Below are 27140 nucleotides of genomic sequence, written 5' to 3' on the forward strand. Positions count from 1 at the left end.
CTCATCCAGAACCAACTACCTCCGGCCCCGTGCATCGCACACCACACACTACAGGAAAAACCTGATCGATACAGTTTGTGTGTGCTGTGCTCTTTCAGCCCGTGGCCTTCTTCCTTTGCTTTATTTTTAGTCTGCGGTCTGGATTTCCAAGGGACGTCCGAGGCAATTTACGGTTTAACACGAGAAATTTCTGCGACGCTCTTAACTTTGGTACATTCACATATCTACTCAAAATTTACAATTCATTATCTTTTATTCTCACTACATCTTCAATAAAACGAATAATATATTATTTAGGCTCAAGTAATCCCCATCAAAGCTGATCCTAGTTCTTGGGGGGATGACTGTCAATCATGTTTTACAGCTGAGCTCAAAAAAATTAAGTAAATGACCCTAATAAAGTTAATATGGTTGTGTGCAATAAATTATTAACTCCAATCACATGTAACAGTCAATGATCTACATAATTGGGTATTAATCAAGTTAAGGATTAAGTATTAATTGATGTGTGCTATATAATAACATGCTGAACACATAATTTGGTGGTTGATTAACTGCTTCATCGATTAACACCATTTAGGAGAAAAGTATGCACCTTAAATTGAAGAAGACACCAACACAGAAAAAAAGTGGAACATGTTCTCACCCTCCACCACCATAATTGGTCTCTTATCAGGAAGTAGTGACCCACAAATGAAGTTCTAATTAGGCCGGTATCGAATTGCACGCGCCAAACCCCCTATCTGACCACCCCAGACACACATTGGCCGCCTCCGTAAGGTTACACTTTCAATTGTGCGGACGGAGGCGGCGACACGTGCTGAGAACCAGACAACAGATCAGGCATCAGATTAGAGGCACGTGACCCGTTCATTAGCCCGACACGTGCTGCTCTTGCGATTGGACTCTTCTGCTATTCAATTTGTATGATAGCTGATGGATTGGCGGTTGCACGGTTAAGGGGTGTTTGGTTAAGTTTTATGGAATTTGCCGGTGGTTAGAAGTGGTGTCGTCGAATTGATGTGCAAATAAAGTAAAAGGATTTTGCTTTTTTGGTACCTATATCTTTTGAAATTAGAATTTTATTCATTCAAATATTATTAGAGGATAATTTTAGAATAACAAATGTTAATTTTTCTCTTCATATATGAATGAGAATTTAGTCCTATGTAAATGAGAAAGAGTGAGAAGCAACATTACATTCCATTGTCTGAAGATAAAATAACACATGCACATTTTTTAACAGAGACTAGATATACCTAAATTATTAAAAAGTCTTCAAATCTTCATTAATATCTGTATTTTGAAGATGGATAAAAATACTTAAATAATTTCATAGAACACATTAAAGTTTATTTTGGTGATCTTCAAACTTAAGACAATTGCATCCTTTATAAATTGTGTGAAATGGCACATGAACATTTTACTGAAGAGTAAAAATACCTAAATTATTAAGAAGTTCATTAACAAGTCTCCATTAAAATGTGTATTTTGAAGATGGGTAAAAATACTTAAATAATTTGATACTTCATTATGTTTCCATAGAACTCATTAAAGTTTATTTTGGTGATATTCAAACTTCAGACAATTGCATCCTTTATAAATTATGAGAAATGGCACATGCACATTTTACTGAAGAGTAAAAATACCTAAATTATTAAGAAGTTCATTAACAAGTCTCCATTAAAATGTGTATTTTGAAGATGGGTAAAAATACTTAAATAATTTGATACTTCATTATGTTTCCATAGAACTCATTAAAGTTTATTTTGGTGATATTCAAACTTCAGACAATTGCATCCTTTATAAATTATGAGAAATGGCACATGCACATTTTACTGAAGAGTAAAAATACCTAAATTATTAAGAAGTTCATTAACAAGTCTCCATTAAAATGTGTATTTTGAAGATGGGTAAAAATACTTAAATAATTTGATACTTCATTATGTTTCCATAGAACTCATTAAAGTTTATTTTGGTGATATTCAAACTTCAGACAATTGCATCCTTTATAAATTATGAGAAATGGCACATGCACATTTTACTGAAGAGTAGAAATACCTAAATTATTAAGAAGTTCATTAACAAGTCTTCATTAAGATTCGCATTTTGAGGATGGGTAAAAATACTTAAATAATTTGTTACTTCATTATGTTTTCGTAGAACACATTAAAGTTTATTTTGGTGATCTTCAAACTTCAGACAATTGCATCCTTTATAAATTGTGAGAAATGGCACATGAACATTTTACTGAAGAGTAGAAATACCTAAATTATTAAGAAGTTCATTAACAAGTCTTCATTAAAATGTGTATTTTGAAGATGGGTAAAAATATTTAAATAATTTGAGACTTCATTATGTTTTCATGGAACACATTAAAGTTTATTTTGGTGATCTTCAAACTCAAGACAATTGCATCCTTTATAAATTGTGTGAAATGCCACATGAACATTTAACTGAAGAGTAAAAATACCTAAATTATTAAGAAGTTCATTAACAAGTCTCCATTAAAATGTGTATTTTGAAGATGGGTAAAAATACTTAAATAATTTGATACTTCATTATGTTTCCATAGAATTCATTAAAGTTTATTTTGGTGATCTTCAAACTTAAACTTTAAATTGCAAAGAATATGACACCAATTTGTTGTGGATGAGCAGAATCACTTAAATGATTAAAAACTTGAGTAACAAATCTTCATCAATATCTGTAATCAACCACTTGGTGCTTTCAATCAACAAAATAACAGTTTCACGTACAAAACGCCCCCGAAAACTGAAACGTTCAGCTTTCAGACGACAATAGCACGAGCAGCATTAAAAGCTTCATAAATAATCGACCAACGGAAATAGGAAACCGGCAAGTACGGCGAAAATGGTCCCGAAATTAATTTAGCAGCACAAAAGGCACGTTCCGGACACGTGTGCCTATTGAGGGCGGCGAAACGTTTTCGCAGTGCGGCCTCATGCGAATTTCGGTGGACGGCGGCGGGAGGGCGCACCGCAGCAGGATGCAGGATGGGTACGTGAAAGGCACTTTGCTTAAACAAACACTTATCGGGATTCTTGCGGTTATTATCTGCACGGCAATTTGTTATTGATGATGCGGGGGGCGAACAAAGGGACGTGCAAATAATGTACAAGTTAATAACGTGGTGGTAATAATGTGCTTTTAATGTACCCACTCTTCTTGACGAGGTATCTACTCAAAGGCTTATTTTGATGGCGGGCTTCTCCTGCGTCTTTGTCATGTTTTTCGGCGTGGAAATAACTTTTCCCTGATACCGGCCATGAAATTAGTTTTTACAGCCCTTATAAATATAATTACGGCATTAAATTCATTCGCAGGAAACTTACTATTGATTTGGCAAGTAAAATTAATATAAAACTTTTCCTTTATAACTTTCTTTTCATTCTACTTCTTGTCAGGAGACTTGATTAATAATAGGAAAATATTCAGAAAGCTTTTGAATTAAAGTTAACTTGAAATTTATTAATATTCATGAATTAATCTCTTTAACAAGTTTGAATTTAGGCATATTATACACAAATTGAAAGTTTCTAATAAGCAATAGTAGATTTGACATTATGACAGTCTTTCAAATCAAATTAGAACTCTGAATATTTTAAGATATTTTATTAAACAAAATAATCACCAGTTAAGGACTGAGGGCACTGCTTTTACTAAGTAATTTCCTGAACATGAAAATTTTATAGATTTATAATTTGTCTAAAGTTGAAGAGTTTCAGAGAAAATGGAGACAAAGATGGAGATGAATCTTATGCCCTTAAAAGTGAGGTTAAGTTAGAGTTCAGCACACTTATTGGTTATTTTGTTGTACTCATCTGAATTATTTATGGTTTATGGTACTTTTAAATGTTTTGGGGATGAAGTAAAAAAACGAAAACATTGTGACAGTCTTCCAAATCAAATTAGAAATAAACATTGACCTTTACTTAATATTTTAAAATATTTTATTAAATAAAATAATCACCAATTAAGGTTTGGGGGCTCTGCTTTTACTAAGCAATTTGCTGAACATGAAAAACATTAATTTTATTGATTTATAATTTATTTAAAGTTGGAGATCCTCAGAGAAAATGGCGACAAAGAGACGCTTCTTATGCCCATAAAAGTGAGGTTAAGTCGCAGTTCAGCACAAGTCAATTATCTGAAAATGAGTACGAGACTGTTCTATATTTTAAAAGTTGATGTTTGTAAACTCATGTCTGAGAAATGAACGTTACTTTTACTTATTGGATATTTTATTGTACTTACCTGAATTACTTATGGTATATGGTGCTTTTAATTGTTTGGGGGACGAATTAAAAAACGAAAACATTGTAACAGTCTTTCAAATCAAATTAGATTCTATTACTTAATATTTTAAGATATTTTATTAGACAAAATAATCACCAATAAAGCACTGAGGGTGCTGCTTTTACTAAGTAACTTGCTGAACATGAAAAACATTAATTTTATTGATTTATAATTTATTTAAAGTTGAAGAGCTTCAGAGAAAATGGCGACAAAGATGGAGACGCTTCTTATGCCTTTAAAAGTGAGGTTAAGTCGGTTCAGCACAAACAAATTATCTGAAAATTATTACGAGACATGTTGTATACTTTTAAAGTTAATATTTGTAAACTAATGTCTAAAAAATTAACGTTTTTAATTTAATTAGTGTTACTTACTGGTTATTTTATTATACTTACCTGAATTACTTATGGTTTATGGTGCTTTTAATTGTTTTTGGAGATGAAGTCAAAAAAACTAAAATTATATAATGTTGTATTGCTTATTTATTAATTTTATTTAATTGTAAGTTGTCCGTACAAAGTGCGAGTTCCTTACAGTAAAAAATCTATATTCACAAAATATTTAACCTAACGGAGGGATTCGCACTTTCTCCGTCTGTATACTATGTTATACATCGAATAAAATTAACACAAACCCAAATACAGAAAAGTTGTATGCATCACAGGTTCAAAAAATTTACAAAAGTGACAAAATTTCGTTTAGCTTGATTACGGTAATTTGTCCCGAATACAATTTGAAGTTAACTATTCCTGAGGACGCTGCTTTCACCAGTTTACAATTATAATATGGAAAATTCCTCTTGAAATTGTTTTGAGGTAATTTGCTGAACACAATTTATTTAAGGTTAGAAAATGGCGGCCAAGATGGCGCTTAAAAGTGAGGTTAAGTCCCAGTTCAGCTCAAGCAAATTATCTGAAAATGAGTGCGAGGAATTTTCTATACTTTTAAAATGGATGTTTGTAAACCGATGTCTGAGAAATGAACGTTTTCAATTTAATTACAACACCACTTTTCATATATTTCCATAACATTTTGTTCTAAATTTATAATTATGTAAGGGCTTTGTAAATATTGAAAAAGAGGATAAATAAGCTATTTTTGGATGGACTACAACACAACCTAAATTGTAAATTAGTGTGGGTACTGAATAAAAACTATTTAAATATATATAACATCGTTTAATTTTATCACAAAACACATTGACAATTAAATAAAATTTCTAAAATGTCTTAATCAAATTTTACATGTGTAATCAAGGCCGAAAACTAATAACATGTTTTTATTTATAATAAAAGTGTGTCCGGCTTTGATTGGCCCTTACATAAATTCACACTATTCTTATCTTATTTAATTATGCCTAACAACTTAGGCTCTAGCAATATCGTTTATATACATACAGGTAAATATTAAAAGAATTAAAATTACCTGGATTCTATATATATGTATAAAAGAAACGAATATAAAATATATACAGTGTGGCAAGAAGTAATATCTTAAATAAAATATACTTCACCTGTATTTTTAGTCGTCAGTTAAAATTTTTTGTATGTACAGCACAAGAGATAAATAATAAATAGGTATATGTACACTAAAAAACAAGTGAATAAATTGCACGCACAAACAAACTTGGAAAACAATCTGATTTTTTGACCACCCCAATTGTATTGTTCAATAAATGTTAATAATAATGACGGAAAAGAAATTAAATTTCAATTTTATATTTTAGTGGAAGACTAAATTATAAACAATTAAAAGTGTGCCATTCTTTTGTCATTTTTTATTGCAACATTGCACCAGGCAAGTAAAGTGTCAGTACCACCCCCCAACTGAGTACCAGAACTAGTTGCAATTGTTCATGAATTTGTACTATTATTTTATTTTTTTAATTTTGTTTTGTAACCAGATTGCCTCGTCGATATTACTTCATGCAGATATGTACAAACAATATCTTAAGAATACATCACAATTGTACTTCAGGTTACCTTCAACCGCATGGAACTAGACCATTTGATTCATGTAGTCCAGACTGCAGTCGGAGGGATGCGTGGGATGTCTGGGGCTGAAGCTCTGGTGGGTGGAGGCCGCCGACATGCCCATGCCCGAGTAACCCGCCATCTGGTACGACCCGTTCGTGTGCACGTGGTTGGGTATCTGGATCTGGTTTTGGGCGCTCTGGTTGAAGTAGTCCATCTGGGAGTAGTACGCGGAGTTGTAGTTGTTGTGGTTCGGGTGGTAGGAGTAGTGGGGCGAGGTGTTGTGCCCGTTCCCGTGCCAGTTGAAGCCGTTGTAGCTGGCCTCGTGCTGGTACGGGAAGCCGTGCCCGCTGCTGGGGGTGATTGGGGGGCTTGGCGTGGTGATCACGCTGGAGTTGTTGCTGCCCAGCGGGGTCAGGTTGCCGTTCGATCTGTAGGTGTGGCCGGCCACGGCGTTCGGGGACTCCTTCTTCACGTTCACCGGCGGCGAGCTGGAGGTGCTGGGGGTGGGGATCGTCGTCGACGAGGGGGGTATTTGGGAGACCGGCGGTGGACGCGACACCGGGGATGGTTTGCTGGCCTTCACCTTTTGCCCTCGGGGACTCTGTTTGTTCTGGTTTTGCTGCTGCTGGGCCTGTTGGCGGCACTTGGCACGACGGTTCTTGAACCAGACCTGAAACGAAGAAGCCATCATCAGTACCTCTGATATTCGCAGCCATTGTGAAACTTTTTTTCATCAAAATTATGAATAGATGATCGATTTTAATGCCATACAAAGGGCGCCGCATCGATGGGATTTAACCGCCAATGGTAACAGTTGTCGTAACCAATTTTTCCCTATCGGTTTCCGTCAGATTTGCTCCCCATCCGTCTACGGGGTGATAATAGATGTTTTATAGGTATGCGAGAGGTTTATAAAGGCAATAGGCGGAGTGTAGTTTACGGAACAACCCCAGTTAATCCGGTGGACTAATGGAAAACTGCCCCCTCGTTGCATTCTACCTATTGTGAGGCCCCACTGAATAAAATATATACAGTTAAATTGCGTCCCGTACAGATTGGTGCGGAGGATCAAATGGGGAAACTCCCTTTGTTGTCATCCTTTTTACCATCCGAATAAATGTAACAGCCATCGAGGTTTTTGCAACGTTTTTTTCACGACTCCAACGTTTTTACCTTATGTAATATTTATATTTTTAATGATCCAAAGATTACTTCTTTTTATACTTCACGTTTCTATGACATAAATTTTACTTTAAAAGTTAACTTCCTAACTTAAAACTGATAAATTAAGAATATTAACTCATTTATAAAGCCAAAAGGGCCCTAATAAACATGTTACAGACACAAAATTTGGCCTGAAACTTCTTATAAGGTGAAGTGAACAACAAGAATTTCATGGGTAAAGATGCTGAAACATCCTTAGCAAAGTATCAATTGTTAAGGGGTGTTGTATAAAATTGTGTTGTCAAACATTGACACATTTAGGTAAACCGAATTTCTCGTATATCACTATCGAAAACGCCAATGTTTGTTTTTCTTTGTGGGCCCCCTTCAATGAATAGAATCGAATCTCGGTGTAGCACATCGCATATGTTACATTTCCAGCAACGCTTTCGCAGTCATTATTTGTGGTCGTGTCGGGCACAATGGTAGCAAATAGAAGGGGCGGTGTGTTTTCGACCCGGGCCCGATAATGATTCAATTTGACGCCTGGTTAGTCTTTTCATGGGGCACATCTGCTGTTTGTCCGGCACGTTGTAGTTAGATTTACCTAATGTTGCGGCACCCGACTGGCCCGAAAGGGTTCGCTAATGATCTGACGAAAACGGGAAACTTTACGGAATGGACTGGATTTACTACATTTATCCTGCACTGTACTCCTTAATTTATTCGTATTGTTACCATAGAAATACAAAGATATTTCCATATAAAATAAAAATGAAAAAGAAATGGTAAGTTCAGAAAATAAGATAATTTTTGCAGTATAGTTCTTTTTGTAAAGAAAAGGAATTGAAAAGGAAATGCTATTTTCAGAGAGTTAAAATACATTTTCTATACTGATCCTTTTTATTTGTCTAGATACTATAGAAATAAATAGGAAATGTTTACCTCAGAAAGTACTGTTCCTCTCTATTTTTCTAGTTACTATAGAAATAATATGGAAATGTTTATCTCAGAAATTATCATAAAATAATGTTTAAGCTACAATTGCTTCAACTATCCAGAAATATCCTTTTTTTATTTGTTTAGTTACTACAGAAATAAAAAAAATATTAATATATGTTGACAATTATTGTAGAGAAGAGGAACTGAAAAAGAAATGGTAATTTTAGAGACTAAAATACATTTTCTATACTGTTCCTCTCAATTTGTCCAGTTACTATACAAATAATATGGAAATGTTTACTTCAGAAAGTATCATAAAATAATGTTTAAGCTATAATTGCTTCAACTATCCTGTAATATCCTTCTTTTGTTTGTTTAATTACTACAGAAATAAAAAAATATTAAAATATGTTGACAATTATGGTAGAGAAGAGGAATTGAAAAAGGAATGGTAATTTTAGAGACTTAAATACATTTTCTATACTGTTTCTCTCTATTTGTCCAGTTACTATAGAAATAATATGAAAATGTTTACCTCAGAAAGTATCATAAAATAATGTTTAAGCTATAATTGCTTCAACTATCCTGTAATATCCTTCTTTTGTTTGTTTAGTTACTACAGAAATAAAAAAATATTAAAATATGTTGACAATTATGGTAGAGAAGAGGAATTGAAAAAGAAATGGTAATTTTAGAGACTTAAATACATTTTCTATACTGTTCCTCTCAATTTTTCTAGTTACTATAGAAATAATATGGAAATGTTTACCTCAGAAAGTATCATAAAATAATGTTTAAGCTATAATTGCTTCAACTATCCTGTAATATCCTTTTTTTATTTGTTTAGTTACTACAGAAATAAAAAATATTAATATATGTTGACAATTATTGTAGAGAAGAGGAATTGAAAAAGAAATGGTAATTTTAGAGACTTAAATACATTTTCTATACTGTTACTCTCTATTTGTCTAGTTACTATAGAAATAATATGAAAATGTTTACCTCAGAAAGTATCATAAAATAATGTTTAAGCTATAATTGCTTCAACTATCCTGTAATATCCTTCTTTTGTTTGTTTAGTTACTACAGAAATAAAAAAATATTAATATATGTTGATAATTATTGTAGAGAAGAGGAATTGAAAAAGAAATGGTAATTTTAGAGACTAAAATACATTTTCTATACCGTTCCTCTCAATTTGTCCAGTTACTATAGAAATAATATGGAAATGTTTACCTCAGAAAGTATCATAAAATAATGTTAAAGCTATAATTGCTTCAACTATCCTATAATATCTTTCTTTTATTTGTTTAGTTACTACAGAAACAAAAAAATATTAATATATGTTGACAATTATGGTAGAGAAGAGGAATTGAAAAAGGAATGGTAATTTTAGAGACTTAAATACATTTTCTATACTGTTCCTCTCTATTTGTCTAGTTACTATAGAAATAATATGAAAATGTTTACCTCAGAAAGTATCATAAAATAATGTTTAAGCTATAATTGCTTCAACTATCCTGTAATATCCTTCTTTTGTTTGTTTAGTTACTACAGAAATAAAAAAATATTAATATATGTTGATAATTATTGTAGAGAAGAGGAATTGAAAAAGAAATGGTAATTTTAGAGACTAAAATACATTTTCTATACCGTTCCTCTCAATTTGTCCAGTTACTATAGAAATAATATGGAAATGTTTACCTCAGAAAGTATCATAAAATAATGTTTAAGCTATAATTGCTTCAACTATCCTGTAATATCCTTCTTTTGTTTGTTTAGTTACTACAGAAATAAAAAAATATTAAAATATGTTGACAATTATGGTAGAGAAGAGGAATTGAAAAAGAATGGTAATTTTAGAGACTTAAATACATTTTCTATACTGTTCCTCTCAATTTGTCTAGTTACTATAGAAATAATATGGAAATGTTTACCTCAGAAAGTATCATAAAATAATATTTAAGCTATAATTGCTTCAACTATCCTGTAATATCCTTCTTTTGTTTGTTTAATTACTACAGAAATAAAAAAATATTAAAATATGTTGACAATTATGGTAGAGAAGAGGAATTGAAAAAGAAATGGTAATTTTAGAGACTTAAATACATTTTCTATACTGTTCCTCTCTATTTGTCTAGTTACTATAGAAATAATATGAAAATGTTTACCCCAGAAAGTATCATAAAATAATGTTTAAGCTATAATTGCTTCAACTATCCTGTAATATCCTTCTTTTGTTTGTTTAGTTACTACAGAAATAAAAAAATATTAATATATGTTGATAATTATTGTAGAGAAGAGGAATTGAAAAAGAAATGGTAATTTTAGAGACTAAAATACATTTTCTATACTATTCCTCTCAATTTGTCCAGTTACTATAGAAATAATATGAAAATGTTTACCTCAGAAAGTATCATAAAATAATGTTTAAGCTATAATTGCTTCAACTATCCTGTAATATCCTTCTTTTGTTTGTTTAGTTACTACAGAAATAAAAAAATATTAAAATATGTTGACAATTATGGTAGAGAAGAGGAATTGAAAAAGAAATGGTAATTTTAGAGACTAAAATACATTTTCTATACTATTCCTCTCAATTTGTCCAGTTACTATAGAAATAATATGGAAATGTTTACTTCAGAAAGTATCATAAAATAATGTTTAAGCTATAATTGCTTCAACTATCCTGTAATATCCTTTTTTTATTTGTTTAGTTACTACAGAAATAAAAAAATATTAATATATGTTGACAATTAATGTAGAGAAGAGGAATTGAAAAAGAAATGGTAATTTTAGAGACTAAAATACATTTTCTATACTGTTCCTCTCAATTTGTTCAGTTACTATAGAAATAATATGGAAATGTTTACCTCAGAAAGTATCATAAAATAATGTTTAAGCTATAATTGCTTCAACTATCCTGTAATATCCTTCTTTTGTTTGTTTAATTACTACAGAAATAAAAAAATATTAAAATATGTTGACAATTATGGTAGAGAAGAGGAATTGAAAAAGGAATGGTAATTTTAGGGACTTACATACATTTTCTATACTGTTCCTCTCTATTTGTCCAATTACTATAGAAATAATATGAAAATGTTTACCTCAGAAAGTATCATAAAATAATGTTTAAGCTATAATTGCTTCAACTATCCTGTAATATCCTTCTTTTGTTTGTTTAGTTACTACAGAAATAAAAAAATATTAATATATGTTGATAATTATTGTAGAGAAGAGGAATTGAAAAAGAAATGGTAATTTTAGAGACTAAAATACATTTTCTATACTGTTCCTCTCAATTTGTCCAGTTACTATAGAAATAATATGGAAATGTTTACCTCAGAAAGTATCATAAAATAATGTTTAAGCTATAATTGCTTCAACTATCCTGTAATATCTTTCTTTTATTTGTTTACTTACTACAGAAATAAGAAAATATTAATATATGTTGACAATTATTGTAGAGAAGAGGAATTGAAAAAGAAATGGTAATTTTAGAGACTTAATACATTTTCTTTACTGTTCCTCTCTATTTGTCTAGTTACTGTAGAAATAATATGGAAATGTTTACCTCAGAAAGTATCATAAAATAATGTTTAAGCCATAATTGCTTCAACTATCCTGTATTTGTTTAGTTACTATAGAAATAAAAAAATATTACCATTTGTTGAGAATTATTGTAGAGAAGAAGAATTGAAAAGGTAATGGTAATTTCAGAGAGTTAAATACATTTTCTACACTGTTCCTCTTTATTTGTCTAGTTACTATAGAAATAAAATGAAAATGTCTACCTCAGAAAGTTTCGTTAAATAATTTTTAAGCACATGACATAATTTTGAAGTGAAATTTAGATTATTACCAAATGTGTGTAACACAAAAACGTTTGACCTGTTAAATCACCCAATCAATATTGGATAAGTACAGAAAATATAGTACTGCAATATTTTAATCCCGATTAAATAACCTGCATTACAATACTTTACAAAAAAATGATATAGTTCGTTAAATAAATCAATTGTCTATCCCAAATTATTGCCAATTCCAAATGAAATCTATGTCAAATAAAAAGATTCATTTTTCTACTAAGCTCAACATATTTTAACACTGATATTAAAAAAAAATAAATAAAGAATAGAATATTGCACAACATACAATTGTTGACTGAACAAAATATATTCAGCTTTTCATAGACTATTTTGTTTGTTAATTGGATAACACTAAAAACTCCTGTTATTGCATTGACAAACTATCGGCGTTTATTTACATTGGTAAATAATTTGCATCGCTGTTTCGGTGCCATCGAAATGTCAACACGCATTAAAACGTACTGCCCCAAAACCAATACACAAATTTGAAAAGCGTTGACATCCAACGTACACAACGCCAATGAAAAATGACTAATATGTTTGCTTTATTTAACCGACGCATTTCAATACGTAATCCCCGAGTTTTTCAACGTAAAATAACAACAAAAAAAAGGACACTCACTTGCACCCTGCTCTCGGGGAGGCTGATCTTCAGCGCGACCTCCTCGCGCATGAAGATGTCCGGGTACCGCGTCTTGGCGAAGAGGTTCTCGAGGATGTCCAGCTGGGCGCGGGTGAACGTGGTCCGTTCCCTGCGCTGCTTCCTCGGGTTCACGCCTGCAAAATAGGAATAAACTAAGAATTATGCCATAGCCAGTTGGTTTACTCGAGGCGAATAATGGTACGCCGTTAATTGGTCGTTGATGTGACAATTAACGTTGGACGTTCTCAAATTTATGTCCCGTCCGGCTGATTTAATCTCCTGCGTCTGTTTCGAACCCGTACAGTTTGGATTTTAATTCCAGCCCGGAGACCGGGCTACTGGTATTGAGTTTTCTTATATAAATATTAAGCATCAACCCGATCCACGGCCGTAATTTATGGCGTAAAGCCGCCTTGGTGTCTTTGAAACGCACCAGCCGAAGAAAGAATAACGTCGATGATTTGTTAAGTTGATTTTTCCCGGGTACCGAACCCGCCGGCTACCGGGCACTATTCCGAATGCAAATTAACGAATTTACGTCAAAGGCGCTTGATAAATGCGTTATTTGGGTTTAAAATTAGAGACGGGGGACCAGGTGCACAACACTATTATTTTTATTTAATTTTTATGTTAGCCCGGATTACGGTTATAGAATGGTGATGGGACGTATCGTCCGAACGTCTATTTCTCAAATTTGTAAACCGCAACCGCCCTCCGAAAATAACTCGGGATTCTCGGAAGGAGAATGTGTTATCCCATAAAATATGACCGAAAAATGGCGATTTATTTTTATGACATATTAATGGAAACAACCGTGTCCCGATTCATGACAAAACCTTTGAAAAATAGATGATCTAGCTCAGACTTTAATAACTTCTTCTTTTGTGTTGGTGTTATAGAAACTTCATTTTGTCAGAATCATTATTTTAAAACAGAAAAATGATAACTTAGCCATATTTACATATACCAAGATGAAGTAAAAAAATAGGAACTTAATAGAAAAAGAAAAAATATGAGAAATATAATCTTCTAACATTCAATAAATAAGAAAAAATAACCAAAATAGAAAAAGAAAAAGAGGAACTTAAGATAATTATCTACACAATTCTTCGCCTATTTTTAGTATTTATTACAGAAGCAAGAAAAATTCATTACAAGTACATAAAAAGAAAAAAAAAGAAGAGAAATAAAAAAAAAAATAAGGAAACAAGAGACATGGTAATTGTATAAGGTAAAATAATTTTTTAGATTATATTTACAACACAATCTTTTAACTTTTTTATGATTGGAGGAATAAAAATTTATTACATAATAGAAAGATAAAAAGAGTCAAGAAAAATTAAGGCAAATGGTACCTTCACAATGTAAACTAATTTTATCCATAGTTCTTCCTTTATTCATGGTGTTACTATAGAAATAATAAGAAATTATTATGTGTAGAATAATAAAAAAGAAAACGAATGAAGAAAACAAGAGAAATGACAATTATAGACAGTAAGGAATTTATTTGAGAGACATTTCTTATAATTATCCTGTACAGTTCAGTATTTTATTTGTGTTGTTATTACAGATACATGAATTAAGAAGAAACTATCACATATTCAATAAATAAGAAAAAATAACCAAAAGAGAAAAAGAAAAAGAGGAACTTAAGATAATTATCTACACAATTCTTCGCCTATTTTTAGTATTTATTACAGAAGCAAAATGAATTCATTACAAGTACATAAAAAGGAAAAAAAAGAAGAGAAATAAAAAAAAATAAGGAAACAAGAGACATGGTAATTGTATAAGGTAAAATAATTTTTTAGATTATATTTACAACACAATCTTTTAACTTTTTTATGATTGGAGGAATAAAAATTTATTACATAATAGAAAGATAAAAAGAGTCAAGAAAAATTAAGGCAAATGGTACCTTCACAATGTAAACTAATTTTATCCATAGTTCTTCCTTCATTCATGGTGTTTCTACAGAAATAATAAGAAATTATTACGTGTAGAATAATAAAAAAGAAAACGAATGAAGAAAACAAGGGAAATGACAATTATAGACAGTAAGGAATTTATTTGAGAGACATTTCTTATAATTATCCTGTACAGTTCAGTATTTTATTTGTGTTGTTATTACAGATACATGAATTAAGAAGAAACTATCACATATTCAATAAATAAGAAAAAATAACCAAAAGAGAAAAAGAAAAAGAGGAACTTAAGATAATTATCTACACAATTCTTCGCCTATTTTTAGTATTTATTACAGAAGCAAAATGAATTCATTACAAGTACATAAAAAGGAAAAAAAAAAAGAAGAGAAATAAAAAAAAATAAGGAAACAAGAGACATGGTAATTGTATAAGGTAAAATAATTTTTTAGATTATATTTACAACACAATCTTTTAACTTTTTTATGATTGGAGGAATAAAAACTTATTACATAATAGAAAGATAAAAAGAGTCAAGAAAAATTAAGGCAAATGATACCTTCACAATGTAAACTAATTTTATCCATAGTTCTTTCTTTATTCATGGTGTTACTATAGAAATAATAAGAAATTGTTACGTGTAGAATAATAAAAAAGAAAACGAATGAAGAAAACAAGAGAAATGACAATTATAGACAGTGAGGAATTTATTTGAGACACATTTCTTATAATTATCCTGTACAGTCCATTATTTTACTTGAGATGTTATTATAGATACATAAAATAAGAAGAAACTATAACATATCCAATAAATAAGAAAAAAATAATCGAAAAAGAAAAGGAAAAAAGAGGAACTTAAGATAATCATCTATACAATTTTTTAAAATAAAGAAAAAATAGGATAAAATAAGATAAATGGTAACTAATAATAAAAAACAAATGAATGAAACAACAGAACTAATAATTTTACAAAGTTAATTTTTTAAGCTATACTTATTATAATTATTCTGTACAGTCCTTTATTTTATTTGTGATATTAATAGAGAAATAAGACACAAGTAAAAGTTAATACATATCTAGAAAAAAAAAAAAGAAAACAGAAATATGGGATAAATTTATACAGTTCCTTCTTTATGAGGATTAAGATGAAATTATTATATATATGTACAAAAAATGACAAAAACTAAAGATAAAACATGAAAGATGTTAGATATTTACATTTAGAACAATTCTGTGCAGTCTTTCTTCCTTTATTTGTACTGTTACCACAGAAATATGGATTTTCTGACCCTGAACGCCGTAACCCATTAAGAAAAACAACCGCGTCTCAGTATCATCCAAAACCACAGCAAAAAAACCCCGATTCGGGCTCAAAATTTAATAACTCGTTGCGTTACAACCCGGATAATATTGATCAGAGCGTGCGGTGGCTTTTCCGTCGCGGTAATCCGGGGTAGTCGGGAAATGCATGTCGCAAAAATAATCCCCGATAAACGTCTACGCAAAAAGGGGAGCAGCCGAACAGAAATAACATCTGTCCTGCCCCGGACCGGGGGGAGGGGGTTGGTCGTAATCCACGCACGGCGAAAACTTAACCGAGGACGAAGAAAAAACTGTATTCGTCCACGTCCACGGAGTCGGAAAACGGAGATGGGAACTGTCATCTGGAATTTAATTGAACGGGCCCGGGCTGAGGGTTTGTTTTCCTGCGTTGGGTGTTTGGTTTTTTAACTGGGGGGGTGACAGAATAAACAATAAATCAACGCCTAAAACTATATACTATAGAGAGTTACACCACGTAACTTACATTGGAATTGTACCATTAAATTAATTATTAATTTGATTTTGACGCAGCACATGACTTAACAGTGATCTTAAGAGTGTTGGTGGGTGTGACAGGCGCCTGGATGAACGTCACCGCAGTGAGTGATGTGCCTTAAAATCTACCAACTGGACGTTTTTTACCATTTTTTTATTCCGGTGGGTGTATAATGCCTCTTTAACGTGCCGCCGTGGCTGTGTACACGGTGAGGTCCAAATCCGGATTAGTGCATGCCGAACCAACAATGGTCGACGAATGCATCTGTGGATTGATGCCCAATCAATATCATGGGTTGTCTGAAGGAGCAATCATTTCTGCGGCACTTCACACGGCAAATCAACCCCGAAACGATTTTTTCAATCATCAGAAACAAATTACAAAACGATGGAGAAGAAACGAGGCGAATCAGAAGTGGTGTGAATTAATAGGGAGGCAGTGTTTTGGGAACGTCAACAGCTGCATCAATGAAAATGCTCTGGGGTGACAAATTCAATCAGGATTGATATTTTAACCATGAATCGCTACACAACCACCCCACACCTCCCGGCGTTGTTTCAATTTGGCAAATTTGCATTCTTTGCCGGGCCCAATGAATAATAATTTGAGCCGTGCACACCGGAGTAATTGTTTGTTGTTGCTGTTGTTGTTTGTTTAAAAAAAAAACTAAGCCATCCTCTCTTGTTTTTAAGCTTCAGCCACCAAGGAGCAAAATTAATTGTCTTGCTCCAGAGGCAAGACTTATTAAACCAGTCTTGGGGCCCCCAAATCTGGTTCCTCCTCATGTTTAATTAAACAAACCCGACAATTACCAGCCGGAGCAAAAAAAAAATCCCGCCGGTCGGGGCCGCCGTAATTATTTCTTGCGCATCGAACTTTTCTCCGGGGGTGGAGCAGAAAGAGACGGGGGGGCTCGTTTAACTCCAATTGACGTGGCAGCTTCCTCGGAGAGTTTCCACCGTGTCACGGCCCCGCTGCAAAGCCGCTTACCGGGGTGGTTGGGCGGCCTGTTGCCATGGACACGCTCCCCCTCTCCCACGCCGCCCCCTAAAATTCGTTCCTCGAGTCGGTTTCGGGGCGCAAAAATGGAAATGATGAAGTTTTACTTTCTGGACCGTTGTAATTTCGGTCGGAAATTAAAATATCGATTCGATGTAACGAGGAACAAGGGCATTTTAGGCGGGCGTGTTTGTTCTGGGGACACACTCGCTTAGCCTGCATGTAGCCCCGGGGGGGACACCCCTCAGGAAAGCCGACGGGGATTACTTTAAAACAAATATTTCTTTAACTTATTCGACGATTTATATTTTGACCATAAATTTAATCAGGGAACGGTGAGTATAGTCCACGTGTCTCAGGGGTATTGACTGGGGGAAAGGTCACAACATTGTCGTGTCCTGCGTAGGGATGCCATAGGAATGATACAGACGAAACGACACCAGTAACGTAATATATGGGCTTCCTAAACAATTGATATACCTGATCAGTCGGTCACGTGAAAGGGAATCCTCAAGGGGCAAATCCATTGTTGATGACAGACAGACAAAACCATATTGTGGGGTATAAATCGGAAATTGAATTGAACTAATTACAATAATTACGCCACTAAACACAGTTCTAATTGAAACCCCTAACATAACCACGACTCTTGATACTTCAGCTGAATTTTTCATGAGCCTGACCGATAAAAGCCACCCCCCACGGCCCGTCGGAAAATATATCATCGAAATTTGCTCCTTGTTCAAACACTAGATCAAACTAATACACGGAAAGGCTCTAAGCGCCAACAATGGGGCCCCCCTCGGTCCGGGAATCCGTGCTTGGGGTTTTCCGGCAAGTGACGCAATGAATACATCGTGCGCTAATAGATTTGTAAATACGGGGTGCTCCCCCAAGCCGCGGCACGTCTCAAGAGGGCGGTTATGTGATACGGCGACTAATTGAATTGATTTCTGGGGCATAAATGTTTAAAAATATTTAAGTTAGTTACCTTGTGGAAAGGCGACGGGTTCCAGGGCGTGCGTGAGGCTGAAGTGGTGACCCAATGTGGGCATGGCCATGGCCGGTATTGGGCCAGGCATCCCGGAATGGGTCGGTGCCCTGAGGTAACCAGCCATGTTCATGGGATTGAACAGACTGCTACCCGTTGGGTAGTTGTTTGGATCTTCGCCCGGTTGAGGTGACGTTTTGATGCCGGTTCTCACTGGAATTAAATAAAAATGGGTGGTTAATTTATGGCAACTTTTATTGTTGGATTTAAATAAATGGAAGGCGGCACCTTCGGTTTTCTCTTAATGTAAATTATTGGTATAACCAAACAAAGATACTGACTAAAATTTTTTGTTGTATTTCAAGGATCAATCATCATATAAAATGTAATATAATAAATATAAAATGACATAAAAGAGGTTTCCTTTTTTTCCCTCTGTGATATTAGAAAAAAAAAATATATCAAATCAGTTTGAATCCCAATAAAATTGAGGGAAATAAGTCAAACAGATACATAACATTTCAGGTAAAATCAAAGATTAAACATATACATTTATAGAAGAGAGGAAGGAAAGAAAGAAGAGAAGAAGAAAAAAAGAGAAAATATATATTTATATCTTTGGTAATATTATATATTATTTAAATAACTAGACTAATTAAAAATAATGAATTAGAATGTTTTTTATATTTAATTAATTTAAAATATACAAATTACATATATTATATCCATTTATTTTCCTCTTTTCTGCTTATATGTAATACAAATATTTACTAAAAACATGTATTTATATTTAAAAAAACTAAATTAAATAAATTCAAAATTATGTAAAACTGATTTTTTTTTTTCATTTGATTTTATAGTTTTAAAAATTATCAATTTTAACAATATTGAGTCAAGAATCTAATCTGAATTTTCATTTAATATTATATAAAACTTTAGTTTCAAAAATAAACAAATGTGATTTGCTTTGGGATCTTAACATTATAAGCAAAAAAGTTTATACAAAATAAAAAATAAGTATTGAGAGTTCACTTATTTTATTTTTATATTTGAAAGCTTTAATTTCAGATGGATACTAATTAACCTGAAATAAACTACTGTAAATTAAAAGTAATTTAAACTTCAACAATCTTTGTTTTCTTTTTGGAAACTTACAGAAAACAATAAGCTTAAGATATAAAAAGTTATTGTGTAAATGGAATAGTCAGTGAAATTTTAAAAATACAAATAAATAAAACTTTCAAAACATATTTTATCATCTGAATCCCAAACTTTAAAAATTAACAATATTAATAATATTTAGACAGGAATTTAATCTAAAATTTCATTTAATATTATATAAAATGTTAGTTTCAAAGTTAAATAAATGTGATTTGATTTGGGTTCTTAATATCATAAGCAAAAAAAGTTTATACAAAATAGAAAATAAGTATTGAGAGTTCACTTTATATTTGAAAGTTTTAATTTCAGATGGATACTAAAAAACCTGAAATAAACTACTGTAAATTAAAAGTAATTTAACTTCAACAACCTTTGTTTTCTTTTTAGAAACTTACAAAAAACTTTAAGCTTAAGATGTAGAAAGTTATTGGGTAAAAGGAATAGTCAGTAAAATTTTAAAAATACAAAAAAAAATAAACTTTTAAAAAATATTTCATCATCTGAATCCCTAAACATTAAAAATTAACAATATTAATAATGTTTAGACACGAATTTAATCTAAAATTTCATTTAATATTATATAAAATGTTAGTTTCAAAGTTAAATAAATGTGATTTGATTTAGGTTCTTAATATCATAAGTAAAAAAAGTTTATACAAAATAGAAAATAAGTATTGAGGGTTCACTTATTATATCTTTTTATTTGAAAGCTTTAATTTCAGATGGATACTAATTAACCTGAAATAAACTACTGTAAATTAAAAGTAATTTAAAATTTCAACAATCTTTGTTTTCCTTTTAGAAACTTACAAAAAACTTTAAGCCTAAAATGTAGAAAGTTATTGGATAAATGGAATAAATCTGTAAAATTTTAAAAATACAAATGAATAAAACTTTCAAAACATATTTTATCATCTGAATCTCTAAACTTTAAAAATTAACAATATTAATAATGTTTAGATAGGAACTTAATCTAAAATTTCATTTAATATTACATAAAACTTTAGTTTCAAAGTTAAATAAATGTGATTTGATTTAGGTTCTTAATATCATAAGTAATAAAAAGTTTATACAAAATAAAAAATAAGTATTGAGACTTCAGTTATTTTATCTTTATATTTGAAAGCTTTAATTTCAGATGGCTACTAATTAAACTGAAATAAACTACTGTAAATTAACAGTTTAAACGTCAACAATGTTTGTTGTCTGTTTATAAACTTACAGTAAACTTTAAGCTTAAGATGTGGAAAGTTATTGGGAAAATGGAACAGTCATAAAATTTAAAAAAACACAAAAGAATAAAGCTTTTGAAGGACATTTTTTATCATCGATAACTTAATCTTTAAAAATTAACAATTTTTATAATGTTCAGACAAGAATTTAATTTAAAACTTCATTTAATTTATGTCTCAAAATTAAATAAATGTGATTTGATTTAGGTCTTAATATTATAAGTAAAAATATTTATAGAAAATAAAAAATAAATAATGAAAGTTGACTTATTCTATTTTTATATTTGAATTTCAGAAATTAAAAGAAGTTTAAACATCAACAATGTTCTATTTTTAGAAACTTACATTAAACTTTAAGCTTAAGATGTGGAAAGTTATTGGATAATTGAAGTGGATGATAAAAATAAATAAAACTTAATTTAATTAAATCGATAGAAATTGATTTGTTGATTCACTGACTGCCTTAAACAACAACACTTCGATAATCATCACCTTTGGTGACCCATTGTGTTTTAGGGGCATTGTTAGAAAATTAGGTAGGCACCACATAATTCTAATCTATATGCAAATTTCCCGGTAGACATTGCCTTTGACTTGACCGATTTCAATAGGTGTTTGCTAATATTGAACTGCAAAAAGATTAAAAATAAATCCTCCAACCAATGCGTTTGCCGTCGGCACCGGCGACAATGGGATTTTCTGTTTCTGGGAAAGCGACGCAGATTTTCTGTTTCGATTACGAAAAGCGACCTACACAAATAATCCATGGTGGATGAACAAAGGAAAGCCTTTGGAAGAGGTGAGGCAGTTTCCAGAAAATTATCTCAATCAACAAACAGAAACTAAACCTTCATTAAAACAAAATTTGTTTTTTAATTAAGTATTTGAAGTTAAAACACTTCTAAATTAACACCCCCCAAATAATTTTTCAGAAAAATAAGTAGTCTAATTAACTACTAAGCTCCTGCTTTGCTTTTAGAAGACTTTTTAGAACAGTTAATTACTTCTAACTAGGATTTGGTGCTGTTGTTGACAATTGAGACAAATTGAACGACTGTTTTTGCTGATATTCCCTTAAATGGAGAAGCTTACAACTATATCCTTGAGGCAACACAACGACGTACCTTTAAACTGTTTCAAATCAATTAATCCTTAACACCACGACACACTATCAATCAATAATCACAACAATCCAATGGCACAAAAACACTGAAGCAATAGTTCCTCCGCCGTCCGAAGACAATTCCTCCACGTTACGCCAGCAAAGCACTGAGTCAAAACGCACGTGGTGAAAACAGATGACCGCCTATCTTTCACGGCAGGACTAGGTGACGTCAACAGCTGACTCGACTAGTGCCAGACAACGGATTAAGTGCAACTGAACACTGGTGCCCGGAGATCTATCCTAGGTGGGTTATCGAAGGGCCCATGGGTACCTAACGCATGAATGGTCGTTGGTCCAGGGTAGGGGGTGCCACAGAAGGGCACGGACCATTGTTTATTGTTTTCGGGCCGTTAGGGGTGGGGAAGTGGAGGCCATTTGTACACGTTGTTTGCCAACGCTGATTTTTTTTCTCGTCTACTTTGTAACGATCTATTAAACGGCAAATCGGAGTAATGAGCTTGGCTTTTTAAGCGCCATGAATAACTTTTTAAGACGGATAATCTAATGTAAGGAGATTGCATTTTTGTAAGTGTGTGTAAGGCGGGTCACGAACTTGATTAAATCATAACAAACTGTGGTGTTATTTCGTTGTTTTGGCAAATAACTCACCGCTGAAGTTCTAACAAGCTCACAAATATTGACGTACTCAATTTATCAATAAATCTACATTAACCAAAGCCTGAATTTTGAAAAAATATATCTTAAATTGTTAAATTTTATATCTGAAATAAACATTTCGTACCACCATTTATATACGGATATATTTATTTACATAGTTTTTATGTAACTTTTTATTTCAGCAGGATTTATAAGTAAATCAACTAAGCCGTATATTCAATCCAATTTATTTCTGTGTCCGACACAACTAAAAAATGCCGTTTACCGATAAAAATTAAGCAGCAAATTGTAGAAAAGTTCCGGAAAGTTGAAAAGCAGAGTAAAACCGGATAATCCTTCACAGCTTACGTACACTTGCAGGTCAATCAAATGATTAAAGCCCCCAAAAACTGACCACACTAATTTAAAATTTACCTGTTTGCACATTGAAATACTTATGCAACGTCGCCACAACACCATAAAATGATAATTTTGACCTAAACTGTCCCGAATCTTGGAAGGCAGAACAATGGGGTGTTTATTTTAATTCACGCAAAATTAATGGGAATTACAACCTGGACAAGGAAGATTTGGATGTTTCCTATTACCTATTATTAGTTTTTGGAACTGCTCCCGTTGAAATCACAAACACAATGCAGTGAAAACTGCATTTTGGTTGACTTAGATGTTGGTTGATAGAAACAAATCGTAATAATAAGCTTAACTTTTTAATTCTCGCCTTTATTAATATACTACGTTTAAGAAGGATAAGCTATTGTAAGCGGATTGTGGATGGTGTGTGTGTGTGTAAGAGTAACGTTGGCAAAAGTCACTTTTTTCTTGGTGATTTTCTATTTTACTTTAATTAACTCACATTAACGAACGAATGTTGAATGAATATGGAAATGGAATTTCAACAATTTTATAATTTAATTAAAAGTCTTTTGTAGCAATGTTATTAATTAATTATTGTGTACTTTAAAATTAAATTAATAAAAAAATCTACAACAAAATGAATACACCCACATATTTTAGATATATTTTTTAAAATGAAGGAATGATGCAACTGAAACAAAGTCGTATTGATTTATTCTATACTTGTTTCATAAATATACCAAAGAAAATGCATTTAATTCATTATAGTTATTATATCCTATGTTCAATATTTTAGTACATTTTTTTATTTTTTTTTTTATTTCCTAATACGATTTACTCAGACAATAATTAATTTAATTGAGTCTTTAAAAACTTATTTGGAAATTTTAATTTAATGAAATTATAATATAGACACTTTTCCAGTATAAACTGTATTAAAATTATTGATTTAAATTGATTTATAAAACTTAGAGACTTGATAAAATTTATAACAATTATAAAGTTTGAATTGAATAAGTTTAATTCATAAAGTTTATGGAACGTTGGAAGATAAGTCAATTAATAATACATGAAAAAATATAGAATATGTATATTTATAATCAGTAAGCATAAATTATAAAATTTATAGAATATAGAATTATTAAATTAAGTATTTGATTATGACAGTTGCAGAATTTGAAGAATTCATAAATTCAATAAATTTAAAAAATGGTTAACTTGATGAAATTAAAGAAATTCCAAGAAATAAAATTTAAAGAATTGATCAAATATACAGAAAGTATTTATAAGAATCCTAAAATAAGGAATTAATCAATGATGTTCTGAATTTTATATAAAAAAATTCATAGTATATAATTTATAAAAATATTAATGAATTTACAGAATCTAGAAACTTCTTTTACTTTGAGCTGTCAATAAGAGGAGTGGTTAAACTAACCCCTATTGAGGGAAATCTGTCACCATTGAAATTAATTTATAAAATATTGTTTTATAATAAAATTATAACAAAATTTGTCTGAAATTTTTAAAATTCGAAGAATATGTATTAAATTTTCAAAAATTATAGATAATTTAGAGAAATCCTATATTCTATGGTACTTTAATTTCATAATTAAGAGGATTACAGAATGTTCAAGATTTAGAGAACTTTAAATATTACATGAAAAATTATAAAATCTAGAAAAATATAAAGTTATATTTAATTTTAAGTTTTTTAAATGTTTAAAACTGCAGAATTAATACGTTTACATATTAATGAATAAAATTTCATACAAAATTTATTAATTTTATGGAAATTTAATATAAAATGTATAAAAATTAGAAACTTCTTTTACACCAAAGCTTTTCAGTAGTTAAACTAACCCAAGAGAGATTTTAAATTTAAAATTAATTTAAAAACTATTATTTTATATTAAAATTATAAAAAACTTATTTGGAATTCATAGAATATATAAAATTTTCAATAATTCTGTAAATTCTGTAAAGTTTTTCTAATTTGAATTAAAAATTCTATTTTTTTAATTTTAATAATTAAACATTTACTATTATATAATTAATTTTGAACTAAATAAATGTTACAATTTATTAAATACCTTTATTAATAATATTTTGTATAATTTTTAATAATGTTGATTTCAAATTTTATTGTTTTTACATTATTTATTATAAAATTTTTAATTTCATTAAAAAAATTAATTAATTAATAATTACTTTAAACAAAAAAAACTGAACATTTAATTTAAAATTAATAAAACAATACATTTAATTAAAAAAAAAATAAATTATATAATTTAAAATTTAAAAAATAATAAAATATTTCATTTATATCAAAAATAATAAACTTAAAATTAAAACATAATAAAATATTTATATTAAAAATAAAAAAAAATAAAATATTTCATTTAAATAAAAAAACATTTAATTTAAAATTTAAAAAATATTAAAATATTTCATTTATACCTAAAATTAAAATAATTAAATATTTAATTTAAATAATGAAAACATTAAAAAATCATTTTAGATTTGAAAAATATAATAAAATATTTTTATTAAAAATATATTTAAAGTAAAAAAAATAATTTATATTAAAAAAAATATTTATATTAATTTAAAAGTATAAAATATTTAATTTAAAAATAAAAAACTTCTTTTACACCAAAGCTTTTCAGTAGTTAAACTAACCCAAGAGAGATTTTAAATTTAAAATTAATTTAAAAACTATTATTTTATATTAAAATTATAAAAAACTTATTTGGAATTCACAGAATATATAAAATTTTCAATAATTCTGTAAATTCTGTAAAGTTTTTCTAATTTGAATTAAAAATTCTATTTTTTTAATTTTAAATTAAATATTTTTTTAGTTAACTTTAATTTTAAAATAAATATTTTATTATTTCTTAAATTAAATTAAATACTCTTTTTTATTTAAATTAGTTTTATTTTATTTTAAATTAAATATATTTTTAGTTAGATTAAATATATTTTTTAGTTAACTTAAATATTTTATTATACATTTCAAATTATATAATTTAATTTTTTAATTTTTTTTTTCTTAATTTTATAATTTATATTTTAAATAAAATGAATTAAATTTAAGATAAAAAACAATTAAAATTTTATACATTATATTATAAATTTTAGAATTTTTATTTTTAATAAAATTAATTAAATTTAAAATAATAAAATATTAAAATTTATATGAAATATTATAAAGGTATTTAATTAATTAAAACATTTATTTAGTTTAAAATCAAATATATTCAAAAAATAAAATATAAAATAAATTAAAAAAAATATATAATTTATATTTTTATATCAAAATAATTAAAAATAATAAAGTATTAAAATTTATACATAATATTATAATAAGTATTTAATTAATTGTAACATTTATTTAATTTAAAATCAATTATCTAATAATAAAAGTATAATTACAATAAGATAATTACCATAAATTGATTGAAAAAACACCCTCACAGATACTCACAGAATAATTATATATATTCAAAAAATATAAATAAAACATTAAAATATTAAAATTTATAATATTATATAGGTATATAATAATAATAATAAATATATAATTACAGTAACTAACAGTAATTAACTATTCTATACTGAATGAAATAGAACATAAGTTATAAAAATTATTTAGATTTCAGTTTTAATTGATTTTATATAAATATTATATTAAATTTCTAAGAATTTACTTATTATATTTTCTTTTTATCTATTAATTCTGTAAAACATTTTGAAGCATTCTATAATATCTATGTCTATTTTTTTAATTTTCCATAAATTGCATAAATAGGATTTTTATTATAATAATTTTGATATAAAACATTAGTTTTTAAATTAATTACAATGATGGATGATCAGAAAATATATAAAAAAAAATAAATTTTACATATATTCGTTTTTTAATCAGTGAGTAATCAAAAATGAATTAATAACAATGT

The 27140-nt window shown here is 29.7% G+C and overlaps 1 protein-coding gene across 3 annotated transcripts in view; it reads right to left on the minus strand.

Moving 5' to 3' along the window:
• Positions 1 to 4779: 4779 nt before the first annotated feature.
• LOC109603874 (homeobox protein OTX2) overlaps positions 4780 to 27140 on the minus strand; it is a 170845-nt gene continuing 148484 nt past the window's right edge. The window contains exons 1-4 of one of the 3 annotated variants that reach the window (XM_020020382.2): positions 22166 to 22319; positions 18649 to 18861; positions 12894 to 13066; positions 4780 to 6966 (exon numbers count right to left, since the gene is read on the minus strand). In XM_020020382.2, the coding sequence (XP_019875941.1) occupies positions 6319 to 6966; positions 12894 to 13066; positions 18649 to 18781 (954 nt within the window). In that variant the 5' untranslated portion in view covers positions 18782 to 18861; positions 22166 to 22319 and the 3' untranslated portion in view covers positions 4780 to 6318. Of the gene's footprint in view, positions 6967 to 12893; positions 13067 to 18648; positions 18862 to 22165; positions 22320 to 27140 lie in introns of those variants that run through there. The other 2 variants (XM_049963047.1, XM_049963048.1) reach the window with 2 other exon arrangements.

This window comes from Aethina tumida, chromosome 2 (assembly GCF_024364675.1).
Source record: "Aethina tumida isolate Nest 87 chromosome 2, icAetTumi1.1, whole genome shotgun sequence".
Taxonomy (NCBI): domain Eukaryota; kingdom Metazoa; phylum Arthropoda; class Insecta; order Coleoptera; family Nitidulidae; genus Aethina; species Aethina tumida.